At 51.1% G+C, this 24763-nt stretch overlaps 1 protein-coding gene across 4 annotated transcripts in view; it reads right to left on the bottom strand.

The window, feature by feature from the left end:
- The window catches only part of CCNT2 (cyclin T2), a 109547-nt gene that overhangs the window by 60874 nt on the left and 23910 nt on the right, over positions 1-24763 (bottom strand). For all 4 annotated transcript variants that reach the window (XM_075317137.1, XM_075317140.1, XM_075317136.1 and 1 more), the window contains exons 4-6: positions 17781-17841; positions 9155-9217; positions 9014-9059 (exon numbers count right to left, since the gene is read on the bottom strand). In XM_075317137.1, the coding sequence (XP_075173252.1) occupies positions 9014-9059; positions 9155-9217; positions 17781-17841 (170 nt within the window). The remainder of the gene's footprint in view (positions 1-9013; positions 9060-9154; positions 9218-17780; positions 17842-24763) is intronic.

Raw genomic sequence — 24763 nt, 5'->3', positions numbered from 1 at the left:
GCGTTGCTAGCTCGGAAACTCTCCTAAGAGACGAGACCGTTACTAGAAGGCCACTTCCCGTGAAAAACGGGAAGGGAGACATCCTTCAAAGGCTCGAAAGGCGGCATCTGGAGAGCAATTAGAACCTTGTTCAGATCTCAGGGCTCTAACGGCCGCTTGTACGGAGTGCTGAGAAGACAAACTCCCCGTAGGAACGTGCGTACCTGAGGAAGTCGTCGTTTCTGAAAAAATACAGATAGCGCTGAGACTTGTCCCTAAAGGGAACTGAGCGACAACCCATTTTCCTACCTAGATTGCAGGAAGGAAGGAAACATAGACGATGCAACCGGCCAGGGAGAAACACCCTGCGCCGAGCACCGAGATAAGAACATCTTCCACGTCCTGTGGTCAATCTTGGCGGACGTTGGTATGCTAGCCTGTCTCATGGTGGCAACCACGTCCTGAGGTAATCCTGAGGACACTAGGTTCCAAGACTCAATGCCACACCAACCGGTTGAGGGCCGTAGAATCCAAATGGAAGAATGGCCCTTGAGACAGCCAGTCTGATTGGTCTGGTAGTGCCCCCGGTTAGCCTACCGTGAGGCACCACAAAACCGAGTACCACTCATCCTCGGCCAATTTGTAGCGACGAGGATGGTGCGGCCGCAGTCGGTCTTGATCTAGCGCAGTACTCTGGGCAACAATGCCAGAGGTGGCACCTAAGGTAGCTGGAACTGCGACCAATGCTGAACTAAGGCGTTTGCCGCCAGAGCTCGATAATTGTGAAACCGTGCCATGAAGCTGGCACATTGTTGTTGTGCCGTGACGCCATTAGATCGACGTCCGGCCTCTGTCAGCGGCGCCAGATCTCCTGAAACCCGTCCGGGTGAGGAGACCATACTCTTTCGGCCACACCTCAGCGACTTAGGAAGTCAGCTTCCTAGTTTCCACACTTGGGATGAATTGTGGATATGGTGGATGCCGTGTCTTCCACCCACATCAGAACCTGCCGGACTTCCTGGAAGGCTTGCCGGTTGCGCGTTCTTCCTTGGTGGTTGATGTATGCCACCGCTGTGGAGCTGTCCGACTGAAGTCGGATATGCTTGCTTTTCAGCCGCTGTTGGAAGGATTGTAGGGCAAGATACACTGCTCTGTGTTCAAGAACATTGATCTGAAGAGTGGACTCTTGCTGAGTCCACGTACCCTGAGCGCTGTAGTGGAGAAAAACTGCTCCCCACCCTGATAGACTCGCGTCTGTCGTAACTATCGCCCAGACGGGGATAGGAAGGACCTTCTTTTTGACCAAGAGGTGAGAAGAAGCCACCACCGTAGAGATTCCTTGGCCGCCTGAGAAGAACGACGACTCTGTTGAGGGACGTCGACTCCTCGTCCCATTGGCGGAGAATGTCCCATTGTAGTGGACGCAGTAAAACTGCGCGAAAGGAACTGCCTCCATTGCTACCATCTTACGTAGGAAGTGCATGAGGCGTGTCAATGTGTGCGACTGGTTCTTAAAGAAGAGCTTGCAGCCCGTAGTGAATGCTGTTTGTCTAGCGGCAGCTTCACTATCGCTGAGAGAGTAAGAAACTCTATGCCTAGATATGTTATCGATAGGGTCGGGGTCGGATCTGACTTTAAAAAGTTGATGATCCACCCAAAACTCTAGAGAGTCTCCAGCGCAACGTTCGGGCAGTGTTGGCATGTTTCCTAAGAGAGTGCCTTGACAAGTAGATCGTCTAAATACGGGACCACAGAGTGACCCTGAGAGTGCAGGATTGTGACTACTGCTGCCCTGACCTTGGCGAAGACCAGTTGGACTGTCGCTAGCCGGAAGGTAGAGCTACGAACAGAGGGTGTTCGTCTCCTACAACGAAGCGTAGAAACGCTAGTGCTCTGGATCAATCGGCACGTGTGGATAAGCATCCTTGATGCCTAATGATGCTAGGAAATATCCTTGGGACCTTGAGGCGATGACATGGCGGAGGGATTCCATCCGGAACCGCCTGGTGTCCACGAGCTTGCTGAGCATTTTTAGATCCAGAACGGGACGGAACGGCCCGTTGTTATAGGTACCGCAAAGAATTTGGGGTAAAAACCGTGACCTTGTTCCTGAAGAGGAACGGGGGTCATCACTCTTTCTGCCTATAGAGTGCACCCTGTTTGCAGAAGAGCAGCGGCCCGGCCGGGAGGTGGAGAAATTCTGAAGAATCGAGTTGGAGGACGAGAAGTGAGCTCTATCCTGTACCCGTGAGACAGAATGTCTCACACTCAATGGTCATTGACCTATGGCAGCTAAATATCGCCAAGGCGGGAGAGCCTGCTACGGACCGAGGCCGCAAGTCATGAGGAAGCCGCCTTGGAAGCGGGTTTTCCGACTGTCGCTTTTTTGGGCGAGACTGAGCCCGCTAAGAATCTTAGCTCCTCTGATCCTTTTGAGTCCACCTTGGACGAGGAAAAATGGGACCTGCCCGAGCCTCGAAAAGGCCGAAAACCCCGACTGCCTCTTGCTCTGTTGGGGTTTGTTGTGTCCGGGCTGAGGAAAGGATGAATCCTTACCCCTGGACTGTTTGATGGTTACATCCAACGCTCACCAAACAGTCGGTCAGCAGAAAAAGGCAACTGGTTAGGCAACCCTTTTTTGGAAGCAGAATCTGCCTTCCATTCACTTAACGAGCAGACCAGGCTCTGCTTAAAAACACGGAGTAGCGGAGGCTACCGCCGCACGGTTCGCAGAGTCCAGGACAACCTGAATCGCGTAAGAAACAAATGCAGACATTTGAGAGGTTAAGGATGCCACCTGCGGCACAGATGTACGTGTAACCGTGTCAATCTGTGTAAGACAAGCTGAAATAGCTTGGAGTGCCCCAAGGGAGAGAATGCCGGAGCAACGGTGCGCCGACAGCCTCATAGATGGCTTTCGACCAGAGATCCATCTGTCTGTCAGTGGCATCTTTGAGTTTGCAGTTCCATCTCCCACTGCAACTATGGATCTAGCTACAAGCCTGGAGATTGGAGGATGCCGCTCTGGACATTGGGTCCAGTCCTTGACCAAGTCAGGGGACAGGGATAGCGTGTATCCTAAGCCGTTTGGAGAAGCGCATATCTGGATAAGCGTGGTGTTCCTGGACTGCCTCTCTGAAGGCAGAGTGGTCCAGATACGTGAAGCTGACTCCTCCACTGGAGGAGTTGTGAGAAATAACCCACATTCTATAGATGGACGCTATAAGATTATTTACTATGGCGTCACAATCAGGTGTATCCAGATTGAGAGCGGTCTCAGGATCAGAATCCTGAGCCGCTACTTCCGCCTCATTACACAGCGAGTCCTTCTGTTAGGACCCTGATGAAACCGAGGCCGCTCATAGCGAGCCCACTTAGGCTGTCTGGGACTGACGTCCGTGCAGAGCCGTGACTCTGGGATGCGTGTGACATTCCCGGAGCTGTTAGTTATTCACACTGAGGGGGGCCATGGATCAATGATTCAACAGTGCCCATATTGTGAGAGACATGTCCGGACTGCTAGGCTTCTAGTATCATAGCCATAGTCTCAGAAAAACTGTCAGTAAATACTGCAGACACCGTCCTCATCCCCTGGCCATTAGTGCATACAATGGGAGTCTATGTACCTGCCGGCCGTATAGCCGTACATGCTGTACCAGCTGTATAGAAAAACATGTGGTTCTGCACCTTTGTTTTACACAGAGAATATGCTGATAACTCCTCCGCATAATCCAGGAGGGTATATACAACGTGCGACCAAACAGTGCAATGTATATAGTACAAGCATATCTATAAGTGCACTTCTGCACTAGTGGGGTTAGCACCACAGGTGCTGCTTAACGCCTGTTACAGCGATTGTGTGACTATCAGAATGCCAGGGTCTTCCACACTTGTCTCTGTATCGTACAGAAACTGACACTAATGGCTGCCGGTGTCCTTGTAGAGAAGGAAGCCGTGGGCGTGCCTGAGAAAGTGCGGGAATTGCACACAGTGAGAGGGGTGGAGTATGCAAAACATACTCCAGCTCTCAGCTCTGCTCTTGCAGCGTCACGCCCCTACCCTGACTGACAGGGCTGTGGGCGGTAACGAAGGGAGACTAGGCCCAGAAGCCGGGGACTCGAGTTAACAGCGCGGCCGCCGTAAAAGCGCGGGCCGCGCTGAAGTCCCCGGCGCACCACAAGTGCCAGCCGCGCCGCAGTCCCAGCGGCCGGCGCGACCGCCCTAGAAGTGGCCAGCGTCCCGCCCCTCTCCTGACTGGCAGGTCTGGGGGCGGGAACGAACTAAAGCAGGCCGCAAAAGCCGGGGACTCGAGTTATCAGCGCGGCCGCCGTAAAAGCGCGGGCCGCGCTGAAGTCCCCGGCGCACTACAAGTGCCAGCCGCGCCGCTGTTCCAGCGGCCGGCGCGCCCGAGTCCTAGACGTGGGCAGCGTCCCGCCCCTCTCCTGACTGGCAGGTCTGGGGGCGGGAACGAACGGAAGCAGGCCGCAAAAGCCGGGGACTGTAGTTATCAGCGCGGCCGCCGTAAAAGCGCAGGCCGCGCTGAAGTCCCCGGCGCACTACAAGTGCCAGCCGTGCCGCAGTCCCAGCGGCCGGCGCGGCCGAGTCCCATAAGTGTGCCTGCTTCAGCTAAGCTGAATGAGGCTATGGCACAGGCGCCGCAGCGCTGATGTCCCCCGGCGCACTACAACACCCAGCATGCTGCGGTGTGAGCGCCAAATGCACGGGGACACAGAGTACCTTGAGGAAGCAGGGCCATGTCCCTGATGTACTCCGCTCCATCCAGCATCTTCTCCAGGGGCTGTAGATGGAGCACGGTCTCAGTGCCTGGAGACCGGTAAATCCCACTTCACCCAGAGCCCTGTAAAAAGGGATGGGGAAGGAATCAGCATGTGGGCTCCTGCCGCCGTACCCGCAATGGGTACCTCAACCTTACAAACACCTCCGACATACAGTGGGGTGAGAAGGGAGCATGCTGGGGACACTATATGTGTCCTCTTTTCTTCCATCCGACATAGTCAGCAGCTGCTGCTGACTAAAAAGTGGAGCTATGCGTGGATGTGTTGCCTCCTTCGCACAAAGCACAAAACTGGTGAGCCAGTGATCCCACTGGGGGTGTATAGCCAGAAGGGGAGGGGCCTTACACTTTTAAGTGTAATACTTTGTGTGGCCTCCAGAGGCAATAGCTATACACCCAATTGTCTGGGTCTCCCAATGGAGCGACAAAGAAAGTCTGCCACGTGCGACTATACCTTTTAAAGTAAAAGGCGATGTCGATGTGCCCTACCAGGCCCATGAGCCAGAGCAATGGTTCAGACTGAACATGTAAAAATGGTAAAAAATACTCTCAATACAAGTGGGTGCTCAGTAAGGGTATCGTAAGCACGTTGAGAATTTGGTTGCAGAAATGTCTGCATCTGTTGGCAGGAAAAATGCTGCGTATTTGATGCATTCTGGAAAAACACTGCAAAAATTTAGTTTTGCACCAAGGGGGAAATAAAGCAACATGTGCACAAAACTTGAGGATTTGCTTGCAGTTTAATTTTGTGATAAAACTGCACTCAAAAGAGCAATAAAACCGCACTGTGTTCACACAGCCAAAGGAGACAATTCCTTTAAAAATGGATTTTCCAGCCCGGAGCATTTATCACTTATTCAGAGGATAGGCGATTAATGCTGGATCATTGGGGGACCCTCGGTGAGTGGCAGAAAGATAAAGCCTTCTGGACAGATACCCCTTTTTAAAGGCCTAAGTGAAAATAAATGCATGGGTTATAACAAAAGGTTTCTTTTTTTCTAACTTAGGTGTTCTGCCAAATCCCCAGTAATCAAAAGCACAAAGAAGAAAAAAAAAATATATATATATATATATATATAAAAAAAAAAAAAAAAAGCCATTGCCATTTTTTTGGATTATAAGATGCACTTTTCCTCCCAAAAATTTGGGAGGAAAATAAGGGGGCGTCTTAAAATCCACATGTAGCTTACCAGGGGGTAGTGGAGGCAGGGCAATGCTGTGCTGCGGGCGCTGCTCTCTGTGGCACTGCTGTGTGCAGTGAGGCACGGGTCATTCTGAAGAGGTCAGTGGTAAGGGCTTCAAATTATGGCACCCAGAGTCAGAACATGTGCAAATGGAACGCTCGGCTCAAGCTCTCAGCTGCGCACGCACCGAATCCGGATACAATTTCTTTGAAGCCTGCACAGATATCTTCAGAATGGCCAGTGCCTTATCGCCCGCAGTGACGCAGCCCGCTGTGAGCCTCCGGGCCCCCCCCCGCCTCCTGTGACCCCCGCGCCACCACCCCACCTCCCTAGTAAGACGCCACCGGATTATAAAACAAACTCCATTTTTTTTCCTCTACATTTGGGGTGCGTCTTATAATCCGATGCGTCTTATAAAATGAAAACTACTATATGTAAAAACGCATTAAACCCTTTCAAACCAACTAAACAAAATATTAGCCAACATATTCCAGGACACATACGTATAGCATACTATTAAAAAACAAAAAAACAAAAAAAAAAAACAACAAAAAAACAAGAGAACAGAGTGCAGATGTAGATGCGTCATCTTAGAAAGCAAAAAGTACACAATAAATATTAACTGAGCAGTATAAATAAATATTGTGCCCGAGCTGCTGCAGGATGCGCGTGCATGAGACTCTGTGCCCATCGTGCAGGAGCCCTGTGTGAGATGATTGTCCTCTACCAGCTCAGGACATACGCGGATGCCATCCAATCAGAATACCAGTCACTGCTAAAAAATCAAATTAAAAAAGGCAAAAAAAAAGCCAATCTGGAAAAACAAAGGAGAGTTATTGTTAAACTCGAGGAGCACAATGTTTTGTCTTTTTTTTTAATGAAGCGTTTTTTTCTTCCCTGAATCTGGATTCTGAGTCTCTTGTTTTAGACGCACAATATGAAATATGTATAAGATGAAAAGGCCGTTTCTAAAGTTTCATCTTTGTCATATACAGTGAAGGAAATAGGTATTTGATCCCTTGTTGATTTTGTAGGTTTACCCACCGACAAAGACATGAACAGGCTATAATTTTAAGGGTAGGTTAATTTTAACATTCAGAGATAGAATATCCAAAATAAAATCCGGAAAAATCACATTGTATAAATTATATACAATGTATTTGCAATTTGCAGAGAGAAATAAGTATTTGATCCCCTACCAACCATTAAGAGTTCTGGCTCCATAAAGACAATTAGACACTCCTAATCAACTCACTACCTGCATTAAAGACACCGGTCTTAAATTGTCACCTGGATAAAAGATTCCTGTCCGCAGACTGTAACCGAGATTGGGAGAAGGTGCTATTGTCAGATGAGACAAAATGTATCTCTTTGGCCTTAACTCAGTGTTTGGAGGAAGAGAAATACTGCCTATGACCCAAAGAACACCATCCCCACTGTCAAGCATGGAGGTGGAAACGTGTTTTATGGATGTTACTCTGCTACCACTTCACCGCATCAATGGGACAATGGACAGAGCCATGTACCGTAAAATCCTCAAAGACAACCTCCTCTGCCAGGGTATTCCAGCACGACAATGACCAAAAACATACAGCCAAGGCAACAAAGGAGTGGCTCAAAAAGAAGCACATTAAGGTCATGGAGTGGCCTAGCTGGTCTCCAGACCTTAATCCCATAGAAAACTTATGGAGAAGCTGAAGCTGTGAGTTGGCGAGCATCAGCCTCAAAATATTAATGATTTAGAGATGATCTGCAAAGAGGAGGGAACAAAAATTCCTCCTGACATGTGCGCAAACCTCCTCATCAACTACAAAAAAAAAAAAAAAAAGTCTGACTGCTGCGCTGCCAACAAGGGTTTTGCCACCAAGTATTGTCTTGTAAATTTATATAATTTATACAATGTGATTTTCTGGATTTTTGGGGGGGATATTCTCTCTCTGTTAAAATTAACTGACCCTTAGGCGGGCTTTGCACGTTGCGACATAGCAAGCCGATGCTGCGATGTCGCACGCGATAGTCCCCTCCCCCGTCGCAGGTACAATATGAAAGCTGGCGTAGCGAAAACTATCGCTACGCCAGCTTCACATGCACTCACCTGCCCTGCGACCGTCGCTCTGGCCGGCGAACCGCCTCCTTCCTAAGGAGGCGTGTCGTGCGGCGTCATAGTGACAGCAGGCGGCCAATAGCAGCGATGAGCAGGATGTAAACATCCCGCCCACCTCCTTCCTTCTGTAGAGCCGCCGGCGGCAGGTAGGAGATGTTCCTCGCTCCTGCGGCTTCATACACAGCGATGTGTGCTGCCGCAGGAACGAGGAACTGCATCGTACTTGTCGCAGCACCGGCATTATGGAAATGTCGGTGAATGCAACGATTATACGATAACGATGTTTTTGCGCTCGTTCATCGTATCATCTAGCATTTACACAGTACGATGTCGAAAGTGACGCCGGATGTGCGTCACTTTCGATTTGACCCCACCGACATCGCACGTGCGATGTCGCAACGTGCAAAGCCGCCCTTAGACTGTTCAGGTCTTTGTCAGTGGGCAAACTTACAAAATCAGCAAGGGGGCAAATAATTATTTTCTTCACTGTAGTTGGTTTGAAAAGAGACATATTATCATACAAGCTACTGCATCTTGATAAAGTATTTTCGTATAAATTTAGAAAATTTCTAGTAAGGTTTTTGGGGTTTTTTTGTTGTTTTTTTTTTTTCTAGGTGTTAGGTATAAATTTTAGCAGTTGTATACTTACCAAGATGCTCTAGGGTAAGTTTAGTTCTTTAGATGCTATTCGGGGCTACCAGTTTAGTAAATGCACTCAGAATCAAGAAACTGATCAGAAAGCAACACTACATTTTCTTCTTGTGCAATCCTCCCCTGTGTGTCAAAGGCCGGAACACAACAACGGAGCGTTAAAACACAGGGAAGAGACCAGGCCATGGAGGCAGCCTAGACCCCCCCGTGCACATAGGCAAGTAAGACACAGGAAGGGGACCCTGCAGTAAAGAAAGGTATAGTGTGCGATGACAGTGCAACAAAGGCTCGGATAACCACCTGTTGGTAGCCATGAAATAGGATGTCTGTGCCAAATCCTTGCTTGCTGCAAAACAAAAAGAAACGAGAAAAAGAGTTAGATATTTGAAAGGTGACATAACCCAGTGCTACCCACATACCGAAATAATCAGGGCTACAAACCTCTCACTAATTGGGTGCATTTCACGACATCTGTATGGGGATGTTCGATAGTGATCTCGAAGCCTGCGGAGACAACACAAGGTGAACTTTATAAAAAAAGAAAAGAACAAGATGCAAAAAGATATTAAAAACATTATTTAAATGGCCCTCTGGATATGTTAAATACCCGGGAGTCCAAACCACCAACGAACCTAAAGACCTATAAAGAAGTTTTCTCCCTTTATTTAACAACATAAAAGATCCACTAAAGTCTTATGACTTGCTCTGACGTTCCTGGATAAGCAAGGTAAAAAGTTATAAAGTCCTACATCCTTCCAAAAAGGAGAACATGTCTTATGTATTCATTGTCTGATACATTGATATATCGGCACTGGTATACAGATAATACGGCACCGTCTCTGGATATCCCAAAGGAAGACTCCATTAGCAGTCTTCACCCAAATTCCTCCCTTGACACCATGACCATGCTACCTATTGGTTTCCTCGTGCCCTCTCTCTCCATCTTCAACTTCTTTTTAGCTATGTTTGGAAAGATCTCTCTCCTATAACCCTTTCAGACCAATATTCCTCATCTACTGGGAAAAAAAAGACGCGGAGACCAAGAAAATTCTCGCCAACTCCCATGGCAAATCCAAAAGCACGCTGTTACAAGAAAATGCTGACAGGACAGTTTCCCGCTGCTACAGAACACCTGGGTTTCTATATAATTTAGGACTGTCAGACTGCAATCTTTGCTGATAATGCAATGCACAAATAGGAAATTTAAAACTCACATTTTTTGGAACGACCCCAGAGTGAAACAATTCTGGGATGATATTAGCAAGACACTAAAAAGACATGGACTAGTTACAATAGATGTAAAAGCATCTGAGATACTGCTGTCCTGCCCCCCAACACTTTCAGACTGGATAGAAAAAAAATACATACACAATATCTAGAAGACTGGAGGAACTTTAGGCTATGTGCGCACGGTGCATTTTTCGCGGCTTTTTCGGGTGCGCTTTTGGCCTCAAAACTGCATGACTTTGCTTCCACAGCAAAGTCTATGAGTTTTAATTTTTGCTGTCTGCACACAACTTTTTTTTTTTTAGCTGCGTTTTTGAGCTGAGAAAACAAAAATGGTCATGTCAATTCTGTTCTGCGTTTTACTGCGTTTTCCACCCATGCAATGCATTGGAAAAAAGCAGCAAAACGCAGAGATCAAAAACGCAGCAAATCGCAGCCAAAAACGCAGCATCAAAAAAATGCAGCGTGCGCACATAGCCTTACAGCTGGGAAACACATTTCGTATTTCGGAAAATCTGGCTTCAGAAGTTTAGAAATGGAAGTTAGTTGCTTTCTGTCTTAACTTAACCCCCCCACCCCCTCTCTCAATCCTTCCCTATACAGCCGACCGTGGCCGATTACATACCCCCCCACACACACACACACGAGAAGCTCTAAAGCCACACGAAAAGTAAAGTCCCCCCCATAAGTAGCTATATTCGTTCATAGGTTCATGCTTTGCTGAATCCATTCATTCCAGTTTTCTCAGTTCCTTTTGAACGTGCTTGTGCCTATTTGTTAATTGTATTCTTACATTTATTATTGTTCACTTTGTTATTTATCACTTGGTTGTGATAATTGTATCATTTTGCTAAATAATAATAAAAAAAAAAAAAAAAAGAAGGGAATTTTGTTACTTACCGTAAATTCCTTTTCTTCTAGCTCCAATTGGGAGACCCAGACGATTGGTGTATAGCTACTGCCTCCGGAGGCCACACAAAGCACTACACTAAAAAGTGTAAGGCCCCTCCCCTTCTGCCTATACACCCCCCGTGGGATCACGGCTGCTCAGTTTTAGTGCAAAAGCAAGAAGGAGGAAAGCCAATAACTGGTTAAACAAATTCAATCCGAAGGAACATCGGAGAACTGAAACCATTCAACATGAACAACATGTGTACCCGAACAAACCAAAAATCCCGAAGGAAACAGGGGCGGGTGCTGGGTCTCCCAATTGGAGCTAGAAGAAAAGGAATTTACGGTAAGTAACAAAATTCCCTTCTTCTTCGGCGCTCCATTGGGAGACCCAGACGATTGGGACGTCCAAAAGCAGTCCCTGGGTGGGTAAATTAATACCTCAAGTTTGGACTGTAAAAACAGCCCTTCCCTACATGGAGGCAACCGCCGCCTGCAGGACTCTTCTACTTAGGCTGGCATCCGCCTAAGCGTAGGCATGCACCTGATAACGCTTGGTGAAGGTGTGCAGACTCGCCCAGGTAGCCGCCTGGCACACCTGCTGAGCCGTAGCCTGGTGCCGTAATGCCCAGGACGCACCCACGGCTCTGGTAGAATGGGCCTTTAGCCCTGATGGAACCGGAAGCCCAGCAGAACGGTAGGCTTCAAGGATTGGTTCCTTGATCCATCGAGCCAGGGTGGATGTTGCAGCCTGCGACCCCTTGCGCTGACCAGTGACAAGGACAAAGAGTGCATCCGATCGGCGCAGGGGCGCCGTGCGGGAAATGTAGATTCTGAGTGCTCTTCACCAGATCCAACAATGCAAATCCATTTCATATCGATGAAATGGATAAGGACAAAAGGAAGGTAAGGAGATATCCTGATTGTGATGAAAAGGGGATACCACCTTAGGGAGAAACTCCGGAATCGGGCGCAGCACTACCTTGTCTTGGTGAAACACCAGGAAGGGAGCTTTGGATGACCACGCTGCTAGCTCGGACACTCTCCGAAGAGACGTGACCGCTACCAGAAAAGCCACTTTCTGTGAAAGTCGAGAAAGTGAAAACATCCCTCAGAGGCTCGAAGGGCGGCTTCTGGAGAGCAATTAGTACCCTGTTCAGATCCCATGGGTCTAACGGCCTCAGTACGGAGGGACAATGTGACAAACCCCCTGCAGGAACGTGCGTACCTGAGGAAGTCGTGCTAGGCGCTTCTGAAAGAATACAGACAGCGCTGGAACTTGTCCTTTAAGGGAGCCGAGCAACAAACCTGTTTCCCAACCAGATTGCAGGAAGGAAAGAAAAGTAGGCAATGCAAATGGCCAGGGAGACACTCCCTGAGCAGAGCCCTAAGGTAAGAATATCTTCCACGTCCAGTGGTAGATCTTGGCAGACGTCGGCTTCCTAGCCAGTCACATGGTGGCAATGACGTCATGAGATAATCCTGAAGACGCTAGGATCCAGGACTCAATGGCCACCCAGTCAGGTTCAGGGCCGTAGGATTCAGATGGAAAACGGCCCTTGGGACAGTAAGTTTGGCCGGTCTGGTAGTGCCCACGGCTGGCCGACCGTGAGATGCCACAGATCCGGGTACCACGACCTCCTCTGCCAGTCTGGGGCGACGAGGATGGCGCGGCGGCAATCGGAGCTGATCTTGCGTAGCACTCTGGGCAACAGTGCCAGAGGGGGAAACACATAGGGTAGCTGGAACTGCGACCCATTCTGAACTAAGGCGCCTGCCGCCAGAGCTCGTTGATCGTAAGACCACACCATGAAACTCGTGACCTTGGTGTTGTGCCTAGACGCCATTAGGTCGACGTCCGGCCTCCCCCGAAGGCCCCAGATTTCCTGAAACACGTCCGGGTGCAGAGACCATTCCCCTGCGTCCATACCCTGGTGACTGAGGAAGTCTGCTTCCCAGTTTTCTACGCCCGGGATGTGAACTGCGGATATGGTGGATGCTCTGTCTTCCACCCACATCAGAGTCCGCCGGACTTCTTGTGAGGCTTGCCGACTGCGTATTCTGCCTTGGTGGTTGATGTATGCTACCGCTGTGGAGTTGTCCGACTGAACTCGGATCTGTTTGCATTCCAGCCACTGCTGGAAGGCTTGCAGGGCAAGATACACTGCTTAGATTTCCAGAACATTGATCTGAAGGGTGGACTCCTGCTGAGTCCACGTACCCTGAGCCCTGTGGTGGAGAAAGACTATTCTCCACCCTGACAGACTCACGTCTGTCGTGACCACCGTCCAGGATGGGGGTAGGAAGGACCTTCCTTTTGACAATGAGGTGGGAAGAAGTCACCACTGAAGAGAGTCCTTGACCGTCTGAGAAAGGGAGACGTTCCTGTCTAGGGACGTCGAGTTCCCATCGCTTTGGCGGAGAATGTCCCATTGAAGTGGACGCAGATGAAACTGCGCGAAAGGGACTGCCTCCATTGCTGCTACCATCTTCGCTAGGAAGTGCATGAGGCGTCTTAAGGGGTGTGACTGGCCTTGAAGGAGAGACTGCACCCCCGTCTGTAGTGAACGCTGTTTGTCCAGCGGAAGCTTCACTATCGCTGAGAGAGTATAAAACTCTATGCCAAGATATGTCAGTGATTGGGTCGGTGTCAGATTTAACTTTGAAAAGTTGATGATCCACCCGAAACTCTGGAGAGTCTCCAGCGCAACGTTCAGGCTGCGTCGGCATGCCTCTTGAGAGGGTGCCTTGACAAGTAGATCGTCCAAGTAAGGGATCACAGAGTGACCCTGAGAGTGCAGGACTGCTACCACTGCTGCCATGACCTTGGTGAAAACCCGTGGGGCTGTCGCCAGATCTAAGGGCAGGTCTACGAACTGAAGATGCTCGTCTTCAATAACGAATCGCAGCAAACGCTGGTGCTCTGGAGCAATCGGCACGTGGAGATAAGCATCCTGATGTCTCTTGATGCTAGGAAATCTCCTTGAGACCTTGAGGCAATGACGGAGCGGAGGGATTCCATCCGGAACCGCCTGGTTTACACTGCTTTTTGAGCAGTTTTAGGTCTAGAACGGAACGGAAGAGCCGTCCTTTTTTTTTTTTTTTTTTGGCACCACAACCAGATTGGAGTAAAAACCGTGACCTTGATCCTGAAGAGGAACAGGGATTATCACTCCTTCTGCCTGCAGAAGAGCATCGGCGAGGTGGGGAAGTTCTGAAGAATCGAGCCGGAGGACGAGAACAAAACTCTATCCTGTACACGTGAGACAAAATGTCTCTTACCCACCGGTCTTTGACCTGTGGCAGCTAAATGCCGCCAAAGCGGGAGAGTCTGCCACCGACCGTGGATGCGGAGAGAGAGGGCTGAAAGTCATGAGGAAACCGCCTTGGTAGCGGTTCCTCCGGCTGCCTTCTTTGGGCGTGATTGAGCCCGCCAGGAGTCTGAGCCCCTCTGAGCCTTTTGAGTCCTTTTGGACTAGGAGAATTGGGACCAGCCCGAGCCTGGAAAGGACCGAAACGTCGACTGTCCTTCCTTGGGTTTTGTTTGATCTGGGCTGGTGTAAGGAAGAATCCTTACCCTTGGCCTGTTTAATGATTTCATCCAATCGCTCAGCCAACAGTCTGTCACCAGATAATGGCAAACTGGTTAAGCCCTTTTTGGAAGCAGGAGCTGCCTTCCATTCCCTTAACCCCAAGGGTCTGCGCAAAACCACGGAGTTGGCGTACGCCACCGGCGTACGGCTCGTAGAGTCCAGGACAGCATGAATAGCGTAAGTCGCAATGCATGCGAGGTTAAGGACGCCACCTGCGGCACAGATGTACGTGTGACAGTGTCTATCTGCGCAAGACCAGCTGAAATAGCTTGGAGTGCCCATACGGCTGCGAATGCCGGAGCAAACGACACGCCGATAGCTTCACAGACAGATTTCAACCAGAGGTCCATCTGTCTGTCAATGGCATCTTTAAGTGAAGTCCCATCTTCCACTGCAACTATGGAGGATGGCGCGGCGGAGAAAAGCTTGTCTGGATAAGCGTAGTGTTTCTGGACTGCTCCTCTGAGTCAGAGAGGCCCAAAAAGTACTGAATTTACGCTTGGGATACCTGAAATGGAATTTCTCCTGCTGAAGCTGCCTCCTCCACTGGAGGGGCTGAGGGAGAAATATCCACCAGTGTATTGATGGGCGCCATGAGATCATTCACCATGGCGTCCCATTAGGAGCATCCAGAATGAAAGCGGTCTCAGGATCAGAAACCTGATCAGCTACCTCATCATACAGAGAATCCTCTCGCTGAGACCCTGACCAGTGTGTGAAGTCGAGGGTCTCTCCCAGCGAGCTCGCTTAGGCTGTCTGGGACTGTCGTCCGTGTCAGAGCCTTCAGTCTGGGATGTATGGGACCCCCTTGGAGCACGGATTAGTTCCAACTGAGGGAGACCGGGGAGCCTTGATTCAACAATGCCCATGGTCTGAGTCACCGCCCTGGACTGCAAAGTTGCTAGAATTTTGTTCATAGTCCAAGACATTTTATCAGCAAAAAAAACTGCAAACTCTGTCCTCTGGACAGTTTCACAGGTGGCCCTCTCTGGGCCACCACTAGCAGAGACTCTACCCATTAGGGGTTAGTGGAACCTGCCGGTAAAACAGCCTCACGTGCGGTACAGACAGCATAGAAAGCCTGTGCCTTGGCCCCCTTGCTCTATGCTGACGACATGCTGTTGTCTCCTCAGAGCTATCTAGGGGTATATCGCCAAGAAGCGACCGTACAGCCACAAGTCTCAGCCGCGCCGCAGCCTCCAGCGCGGCAGTTTCCCACAGATAAACTCACTCAGCTAAGCTGCAGTGAGTATAGTCCAAGCGCGCAGCGCTGTTGTCCTCGGCGCACTAACACGCCCAGCAATGCTGGCGTGTGTCTGTGTATGGTCTTGCAAATATAAGTACAAGGATAAAGTACACAAAAAAACACTGTGGCAATAGTGGGGTCAGCACCAAGGTGCTGCTTACCGCCCGCATAAGCGGGTAAGTGGTCGCCAGAATCCCTTTGCTGGGTCTCCCTGTGTCCGTTCTCCAGCTTAGATTGCCTGCAGGAATGGCTGCCGGCGTCCTGTGAAGAGGGGCGGGCCGTGGGCGTGCCCCAGACAAGAGCGGGAAACTGGCGTCCCCCTGTGCCCAGTGAGAGGGCTGGAGTATGTAAATAAGACTCCAGCCCTCGGCGCTGATCATTGTACAGCGTCTCGCCCCTTCCCTGACTGGCAGGGTTGGGGGCGGGAACGAAACGTAACTAGGCCGCAAAAGCCGGGGACTAGATTTATAAGCGCTGCCGTCGTAAAAGCACGGCAGCGCGAAAGTCCCCGGCGCACCACAAGTCTCAGCCGCGCCGCAGCTCCAGCAGCGGCTGGCGCGGTAGTTCCCGACACATAAACTCACTCAGCTAAGCTGCAGTGAGTAAAGCCCAAGCGTGCAGCGCTACTGTCCCCGGCGCACTAACACACCCAGCAACGCTGGAGTGTGTCTGTGCATAGACTGTACGGGGACACAGAGTACCTTAACGTTGCAGGGCCTGTCCCTGACGATACTCCGCTCCATTCCAGCAGGATCTCCGGGTCTGTGGATGGAGCCCGGCCTCAGAGCCTGGAGGCCGGTAAGATCCCACTTCACCAGAGCCCTCAGGGGGATGGGGAAGGAAAGCAGCATGTGGGCTCCAGCCTCCGTACCCGCAATGGGTACCTCAACCTTAACAAACACCGCCGACAAGAGTGGGGTGAGAAGGGAGCATGCTGGGGGCCCTGTATGGGCCCTCTTTTCTTCCATCCGACATAGTCAGCAGCTGCTGCTGACTAAAACAGTGGAGCTATGCGTGGATGTCTGACCTCCTTCGCACAAAGCTTGAAAACTGAGCAGCCGTGATCCCACGGGGGGTGTATAGGCAGAAGGGGAGGGGCCTTACACTTTTTAGTGTAGTGCTTTGTGTGGCCTCCGGAGGCAGTAGCTATACACCAATCGTCTGGGTCTCCCAATGGAGCGCCGAAGAAAAATAGTTTACAGCTCTCTCATGTGCTTTTTTTCTGTATGTTTATTTGAAAAAACAAATAAAAACAGTTTAAAAAAACAAACAAACAAGGGGAACACCGACCCTGCTACTGAGAGGTGAAGGACTCTGAAATCACCTCTGCAATAAGGCTGGGTTCACACATAGCGACAACGACATCGCTGTTACGTCACCATTTTCTGTGACGTAGCAGCGACCTTGTACGTCGCTGTTATGATCGCTGCTTAGCTGTCAAACACAGCGACGCAGCAGCGATCATAACGTCGCTACATGTGCAGAGAGCAGGGAGCCGCGCACACTGCTTAGCGCTGGCTCCCTGCTCTCCTAGCTACAGTACACATCGGGTTAATTAACCCGATGTGTACTGCAGCTACATGTCACAGTGCAGAGAGCAGGCAGCACAGGCAGCGTGAGAGCTGCGGAGGCTGGTAACGAAGGTAAATATCGGGTAACCACCCTGGTTACCCGATGTTTACCCTGGTTACAGCTTACCGCAGCTGTCAGACGCCGGCTCCTGCTCTCTGCTCGCTTCATTTCGTCGCTCTCTCGCTGTCACACACAGCGATCTGTACGTCACAGCGGAAGAGCAACAATAAAAAAACGAACCAGGGCTGTGTGTAACGAGCAGCGATCTCGCAGCAGGGGCCAGATCACTGCTCAGTGTCACACACAGCGAGATCAATAATGAGGTCACTGGTGCGTCACAAAAACCGTGACTCAGCAGCGATCTCGCTGTGTGTGAAGCACCCCTTAGGTCACATTTCACGCACACTATCCAACCCCACAATCATTCAGTAAAGCCACCCCTGATCTTCTCTTCAGGTGGTGTATAGTCAACTTTAGGTTAATACCAAACATATGGACCCCACACAATCAGTGCCAGGTAGGAAGAGAAGATAAATACCTAAGGTCTGTAGCAGAACAGTTTCAAGTATAACCAGCTCTTGAGCTTGCTGTAGATAAGCCTAGAAATAAAAAAAATCAAAAAGATAGAAGTCACCAATTGTTACTCAGCAGGAAAAAAAAAAAAAAGACATAAAAACCTGTGTGATAAGCGAACACTGCCATACTCGGTACTCGCAATAAACAATTGGAAGCTCGGACAGTATAATTGAAGTCAATGGGGAACTCGAGCATTTTTGCGGAAGATCTTACGGAAAAGAAAGGAATTTTGTTTACTTACCGTAAATTCCTTTTCTTCTAGCTCCTATTGGGAGACCCAGACAATTGGGTGTATAGCTTCTGCCTCCGGAGGCCACACAAAGTATTACACTTTAAAAAGTGTAACCCCTCCCCTCTGCCTATACACCCCCCCGTGCATCACGGGCTCCTCAGTTTTGGTGCAAAAGCAGGAAGGAGGAAACTTATAAATTGGTCTAGGGTAAATTCAATCCGAAGGATGTTCGGAGAACTGAAACCATTAACCAAAAGAACAATTCAACATGAACAACATGTGTACACAAAAGAACAAACAGCCCGAAGGGAACAGGGGCGGGTGCTGGGTCTCCCAATAGGAGCTAGAAGAAAAGGAATTTACGGTAAGTAAACAAAATTCCCTTCTTCTTTGTCGCTCCATTGGGAGACCCAGACAATTGGGACGTCCAAAAGCAGTCCCTGGGTGGGTAAAAGAATACCTCGATAAAAAGAGCCGAAAAACGGCCCCCTCTTACAGGTGGGCGACCGCCGCCTGAAGGACTCGCCTACCTAGGCTGGCATCTGCCGAAGCATAGGCATGCACCTGACAGTGTTTCGTGAAAGTGTGGAGGCTGGACCAGGTAGCCGCCTGACACACCTGCTGAGCCGTAGCCCGGTGCCGCAATGCCCAGGACGCACCTACAGCTCTGGTAGAATGGGCCTTCAGCCCTGAAGGAATCGGAAGCCCAGAAGAACGGTAGGCTTCAAGAATCGGTTCCTTGATCCACCGAGCCAAGGTTGACTTGGAAGCCTGCGACCCCTTACGCTGGCCAGCGACAAGGACAAAGAGCGCATCCGAACGGCGCAGGTGCGCCGTGCGAGAAATGTAGAGCCGGAGTGCTCTCACGAGATCTAACAAGTGCAAATCCTTTTCACATTGGTGAACTGGATGAGGGCAAAAGGAAGGTAAGGAGATATCCTGATTGAGATGAAAAGGGGATACCACCGTAGGGAGAAATTCCGGGACCGGACGCAGAACCACCTTATCCTGGTGAAACACCAGGAAGGGGGCTTTGCATGACAGCGCTGCTAGCTCAGACACTCTCCGAAGTGATGTGACTGCCACTAGGAAGGCCACCTTCTGCGAAAGGCGTGATAGAGAGACATCCCGCAGCGGCTCAAAAGGTGGTTTCTGAAGAGCCGTTAGCACCCTGTTAAGATCCCAGGGTTCTAGCGGACGCTTGTAAGGTGGGACTATGTGGCAAACTCCCTGCAGGAACGTGCGGACCTGCGGAAGCCTGGCTAGACGCTTTTGAAAAAACACGGAAAGCGCCGATACTTGTCCCTTGAGAGAGCCGAAAGACAAACCCTTGTCCATTCCGGATTGAAGGAAAGAAAGAAAAGTGGGTAAGGCAAACGGCCAGGGGGTAAAACCCCGATCAGAGCACCAGGATAAGAAGATCCTCCAAGCCCTGTGATAGATCTTGGCGGACGTTGGTTTCCTGGCTTGTCTCATAGTGGCAATGACATCTTGAGATAACCCTGAGGACGCTAGGAGCCAGGACTCAATGGCCACACAGTCAGGTTGAGGGCCGCAGAATTCAGATGGAAAAATGGCCCTTGAGAAAGCAAGTCTGGTCGGTCTGGGAGTGCCCACGGTTGACCCACCGTGAGGTGCCACAGATCCGGGTACCACGACCTCCTCGGCCAGTCTGGAGCGACGAGGATGACGCGGCGGCAGTCGGACCTGATCTTGCGCAACACTCTGGGCAGCAGTGCCAGAGGAGGAAATACATAAGGCAGTCGAAACTGCGACCAATCCTGAACTAATGCGTCCGCCGCCAGAGCTCTGTGATCTTGAGACCGTGCCATGAATGCCGGGACTTTGTTGTTGTGCCGAGACGCCATGAGGTCGACGTCCGGCGTTCCCCAGCGGCAACAGATCTCTTGAAACACGTCCGGGTGAAGAGACCATTCCCCTGCGTCCATGCCCTGGCGACTGAGAAAATCTGCTTCCCAGTTTTCTACGCCCGGGATGTGAACTGCGGAGATGGTGGAGGCTGTGGCTTCCGCCCACAGCAGAATCCGCCGAACTTCTTGGAAGGCCTGACGACTGCGTGTGCCGCCCTGGTGGTTGATGTACGCGACCGCCGTGGCGTTGTCCGACTGTATGCGGATCTGTCTGCCCTCCAGCCACCGATGGAACGCCTTTAGGGCTAGATACACTGCCCTTATCTCCAGAACATTGATCTGAAGGGATGACTCTACCGGAGTCCAGGTACCCTGAGCCCTGTGGTGGAGGAAGACCGCTCCCCACCCTGACAGACTCGCGTCCGTCGTGACCACAGCCCAGGATGGGGGCAGAAATGATTTTCCCTTCGACAAGGAAGTGGGAAGAAGCCACCACTGAAGAGAGGTTTTGGCTGCCAGTGAAAGAGAGACGTTCCTGTCTAGGGACGTCGACCTCCTGTCCCATTTGCGGAGAATGTCCCATTGAAGAGGACGCAGATGAAACTGCGCAAAGGGAACTGCCTCCATTGCTGCTACCATCTTCCCTAGGAAGTGCATGAGGCGCCTCAAAGGGTGTGACTGGGTCTGAAGGAGAGAGTGCACCCCTGTCTGCAGCGAACGCTGTTTGTCCAGCGGAAGCTTCACTATCGCTGAGAGAGTATGAAACTCCATCCTGAGGTAAGTCAGTGATTGGGTCGGTGTCAATTTTGACTTTGAGAAATTGATGATCCACCCGAACCTCTGGAGAGTCTCCAGAGCAATGGTCAGGCTGTGTTGACATGCCACCCGGGAGGGTGCCTTGACTAGGAGATTGTCTAAGTAAGGGATCACCGAGTGGCCCTGAGAGTGTAGGACCGCCACCATGGATGCCATGACCTTGGTGAAGACCCGTGGGGCTGTCGCCAGGCCGAAAGGCAGTGCCACAAACTGAAGGTGTTCGTCCCCGATGGCGAAACGCAGGAAGCGTTGATGCTCTGGTGCAATCGGCACATGGAGATAAGCATCCCTGATGTCGATTGAGGCTAGGAAGTCTCCTTGGGACATCGAGGCGATGACAGAACGGAGAGATTCCATCCGGAACCGTCTGGTTCTCACGTGTCTGTTGAGCAGTTCGAGGTCCAGAACGGGGCGGAATGATCCGTCCTTTTTTGGCACCACGAACAAGTTGGAGTAAAAACCGCGACCACGTTCTTGAATGGGAACGGGAATCACAACTCCTTCTGCCTTCAGAGTGTTCACCGCCTGAAAAAGTGCATCGGCTCGCTCGGGGGGCGGAGATGTTCTGAAGAAACGAGTCGGAGGACGAGAGCTGAGCTCTATCCTGTAACCGTGCGACAGAATGTCTCTCACCCATCGGTCTTGGACATGTGGCCACCAGGCGTCGCAAAAGCGGGAGAGCCTGCCACCGACCGAGGATGCGGTTTGGGGAGGCCGAAAGTCATGAGGAGGCCGCCTTGGAGGCGGTTCCTCCGGCGGTCTTTGGAGGACGTGACTTAGACCGCCATGCAGAAGAGTTCCTCTGGCCCTTCTCTGACCTGTTGGACGTGGAGGATTGGGACCTGGCTGAGGGCCGAAAGGACCGAAACCTCGATTGAATTTTTCGTTGCTGAGGTCTGTTTGGTTTGGACTGGGGTAAGGACGAGTCCTTTCCCTTGGATTGTTTAATAATTTCATCCAATTGCTCGCCAAACAAACGGTCGCCAGAAAATGGCAAACCGGTTAAGAACTTCTTGGAAGCAGAGTCTGCCATCCATTCGCGTAGCCACATGGCCCTGCGGACTGCCACCGAATTGGCGGACGCTACCGCTGTACGGCTCGCTGAGTCCAGGACGGCGTAGGACGAAAAAGCCGACGCCTGAGAAGTCAAAGACACAACTTGCGGAGCAGAGGTACGTGTGACTGCATTAATCTCAGACAGACAAGCTGAGATAGCTTGGAGTGCCCACACGGCTGCAAAGGTCGGAGCAAAAGACGCGCCTATGGCTTCATAGATGGATTTCATCAGGAGCTCTATTTGCCTGTCAGTGGCATCCTTGAGCGATGAACCATCTGCCACTGATACTACGGATCTAGCCGCCAGTCTAGAGACTGGAGGATCCACCTTGGGACACTGAGCCCAACCCGTAACTACGTCAGGGGGGGAAGGGGTAACGTGTGTCATTAAGGCGCTTAGTAAAGCGCTTGTCCGGAAATGCTCTGTGCTTCTGGACAGCATCTCTGAAGTTAGAGTGATTGAAAAACGCACTCCGTGTACGTTTGGGAAACCTAAACTGGTGTTTCTCCTGCTGTGAAGCCGACTCCTCTATAGGTGGAGTTGGGGGAGAAAGATCTAGCACCTGGTTGATGGACGCTATAAGGTCATTTACTATGGCGTCCCCTTCAGGTGTATCAAGATTGAGAGCAACGTCAGGATCAGAGCCCTGAGCTGCGACCTCCGCCTCATCCTCCAGAGAGTCCTCATGCTGAGACCCTGAACAGCGTGATGAAGCCGGGGAAGGTTCCCAGCGAGCCCGCTTAGCCGGTCTGGGACTGCGGTCCGTGTCGGAGTCCTCCCCGTGGGACCTAGGTGTCACCCCAGGAGCACTCTGCTGCACCGACCGAGAGGGGCCTGGGGGCGATGAACTCACAGTGCCCGGGGCCTGTGTGACCGATCTGGACTGCAAGGCTTCTAGTATCTTAGCAGACCATCTGTCCATAGACTGAGCCATGGATTGTGAAAGCGACTCAGAGAGTTTCTCAGCCAAAACTGCAAACTCTGTCCCTGCCACCTGGACAGTGGAAGCCGGCGGTTCTACCTGAGCCGAGGGTCCCACCAGTGCCCGAGGCTCCGGCTGAGTGAGTGCCACAGGGGCCGAGCATTGCACACAGTGAGGGTAGGTGGAACCTGCAGGTAACATAGCCGCACAAGAGGTACAGGTTGCAAAATAAGCCTGTGCCTTGGCACCCTTGCTCTTTGCGGACGACATGCTGTAGTCTCCTCTGAGAGTGATCACTGAGGGTATATAGCCAAAAGCAAAACAATGCGGCCGAACAGAGTATATATATATATATATATATATATATATATATATATATATATATATATATATATATATATATATATATATATATATATATATATATATATATATATATATACACACTTCGGCACCCAGGGGGGCCAGCACCGGGTAACCGGTGTGGCTTACCGACCGCCCAAAGCGGTTGTGTGTCCACCAGATTCCCTGCCTGGGCCTCCCAGAGCTGTAGAGCTCGTTCTGAAGTCCTCCACCGGCAGAAGTGATTGTAAATATGGCTGCCAGAGCTCTCAGGGGAGGAGGGAGCCCTGGGCGTGACTAATAAAGTGCGGGAATCTGGTGCCCCACAGTGCTCAGTGAGGGGGGAGGAGAACACCTAAGTATGCTCCAGCTCTCACTGCCGACGTCCAGTCGACCGTCCCGCCCTTACCCCTGACTGGCAGGCCCGGGGGCGGGAGTTATGGTACTAGGCCGCAGAAGCCGGGGACTAAATTTAATAACGCGGCCGGCAAGCAGGCGCGGTCGGCGCGGTAGTCCCGGTCGTCACAAAAAAACAGCAGCCGCTGCAGCGTCTGTAACACAGGCGCTCCATGCACCGTCCCCAAGGGGACACAGAGTACCTTATAGATGCAGGGCCTGTCCCTGATGATACTCAGTCTCCTGTCCGTCAGATTCCCCCAGGGGCTGCGGAGGGAGCCCGGTCCCAGTGAATGGTGACCGGTTAGGATCCCACTTCTCCCAGAGCCTCTAAGGGATGGGGAAGGAAAAACGGCATGTGGCTCCAGCCTTTGTACCCGCAATGGGTACCTCAACCTTAACAGCACCGCCGACTTAGTGGGGCGAGAAGGGAGCATGCCGGGGGCCCTGTTAGGGCCCTCTTTTCTTCCATCCGATACAATCAGCAGCTGCTGCTGACTAAAATGGGAGCTTGAGTGAATGTGTGCCTCCTTCAACACAAAGCATAAAACTGAGGAGCCCGTGATGCACGGGAGGGTGTATAGGCAGAGGGGAGGGGTTACACTTTTTAAAGTGTAATACTTTGTGTGGCCTCCGGAGGCAGAAGCTATACACCCAATTGTCTGGGTCTCCCAATGGAGCGACAAAGAAATACAAGTTCCCATTTACTTCCAGTATGCTTGAGTACTCAAGTCACTACATCCAAGCATCCAACTACTTTTTACGAGTACAAAGCATGGCAGTGCCCGCTCATCACTAGTTACCAGTACCGAGCACCCGAGCATGGTAGTGCCCGCTCATCACTAGTTACGAGTACTGAGCACCCGAGCATGGTAGTGCCCGCTCATCACTAGTTACGAGTACTGAGCACCCGAGCATGGCAGTGCCCGCTCATCACTAGTTACCAGTACCGAGCACCTGAGCATGGTAGTGCCCGCTCATCACTAGTTACCAGTACCGAGCACCCGAGCATGGTAGTGCCCGCTCATCACTAGTTACCAGTACCGAGCACCCGAGCATGGTAGTGCCCGCTCATCACTAGTTACCAGTACAGAGCACCCGAGCATGGTAGTGCCCACTCATCACTAGTTACGAGTACTGAGCACCCGAGCATGGTAGTGCCCGCTCATCACTAGTTACCAGTACTGAGCACCCGAGCATGGTAGTGCCCGCTCATCACTAGTTACTAGTACTGAGCACCCGAGCATGGTAGTGCCCGCTCATCACTAGTTACCAGTACAGAGCACCCGAGCATGGTAGTGCCCGCTCA

This window comes from Anomaloglossus baeobatrachus, chromosome 7, assembly GCF_048569485.1.
Source record: "Anomaloglossus baeobatrachus isolate aAnoBae1 chromosome 7, aAnoBae1.hap1, whole genome shotgun sequence".
Lineage (NCBI taxonomy): Eukaryota > Metazoa > Chordata > Amphibia > Anura > Aromobatidae > Anomaloglossus > Anomaloglossus baeobatrachus.
Note: the sequence above shows the minus strand (reverse complement) of the source record. Positions and strands in the feature narration are given on the sequence as shown.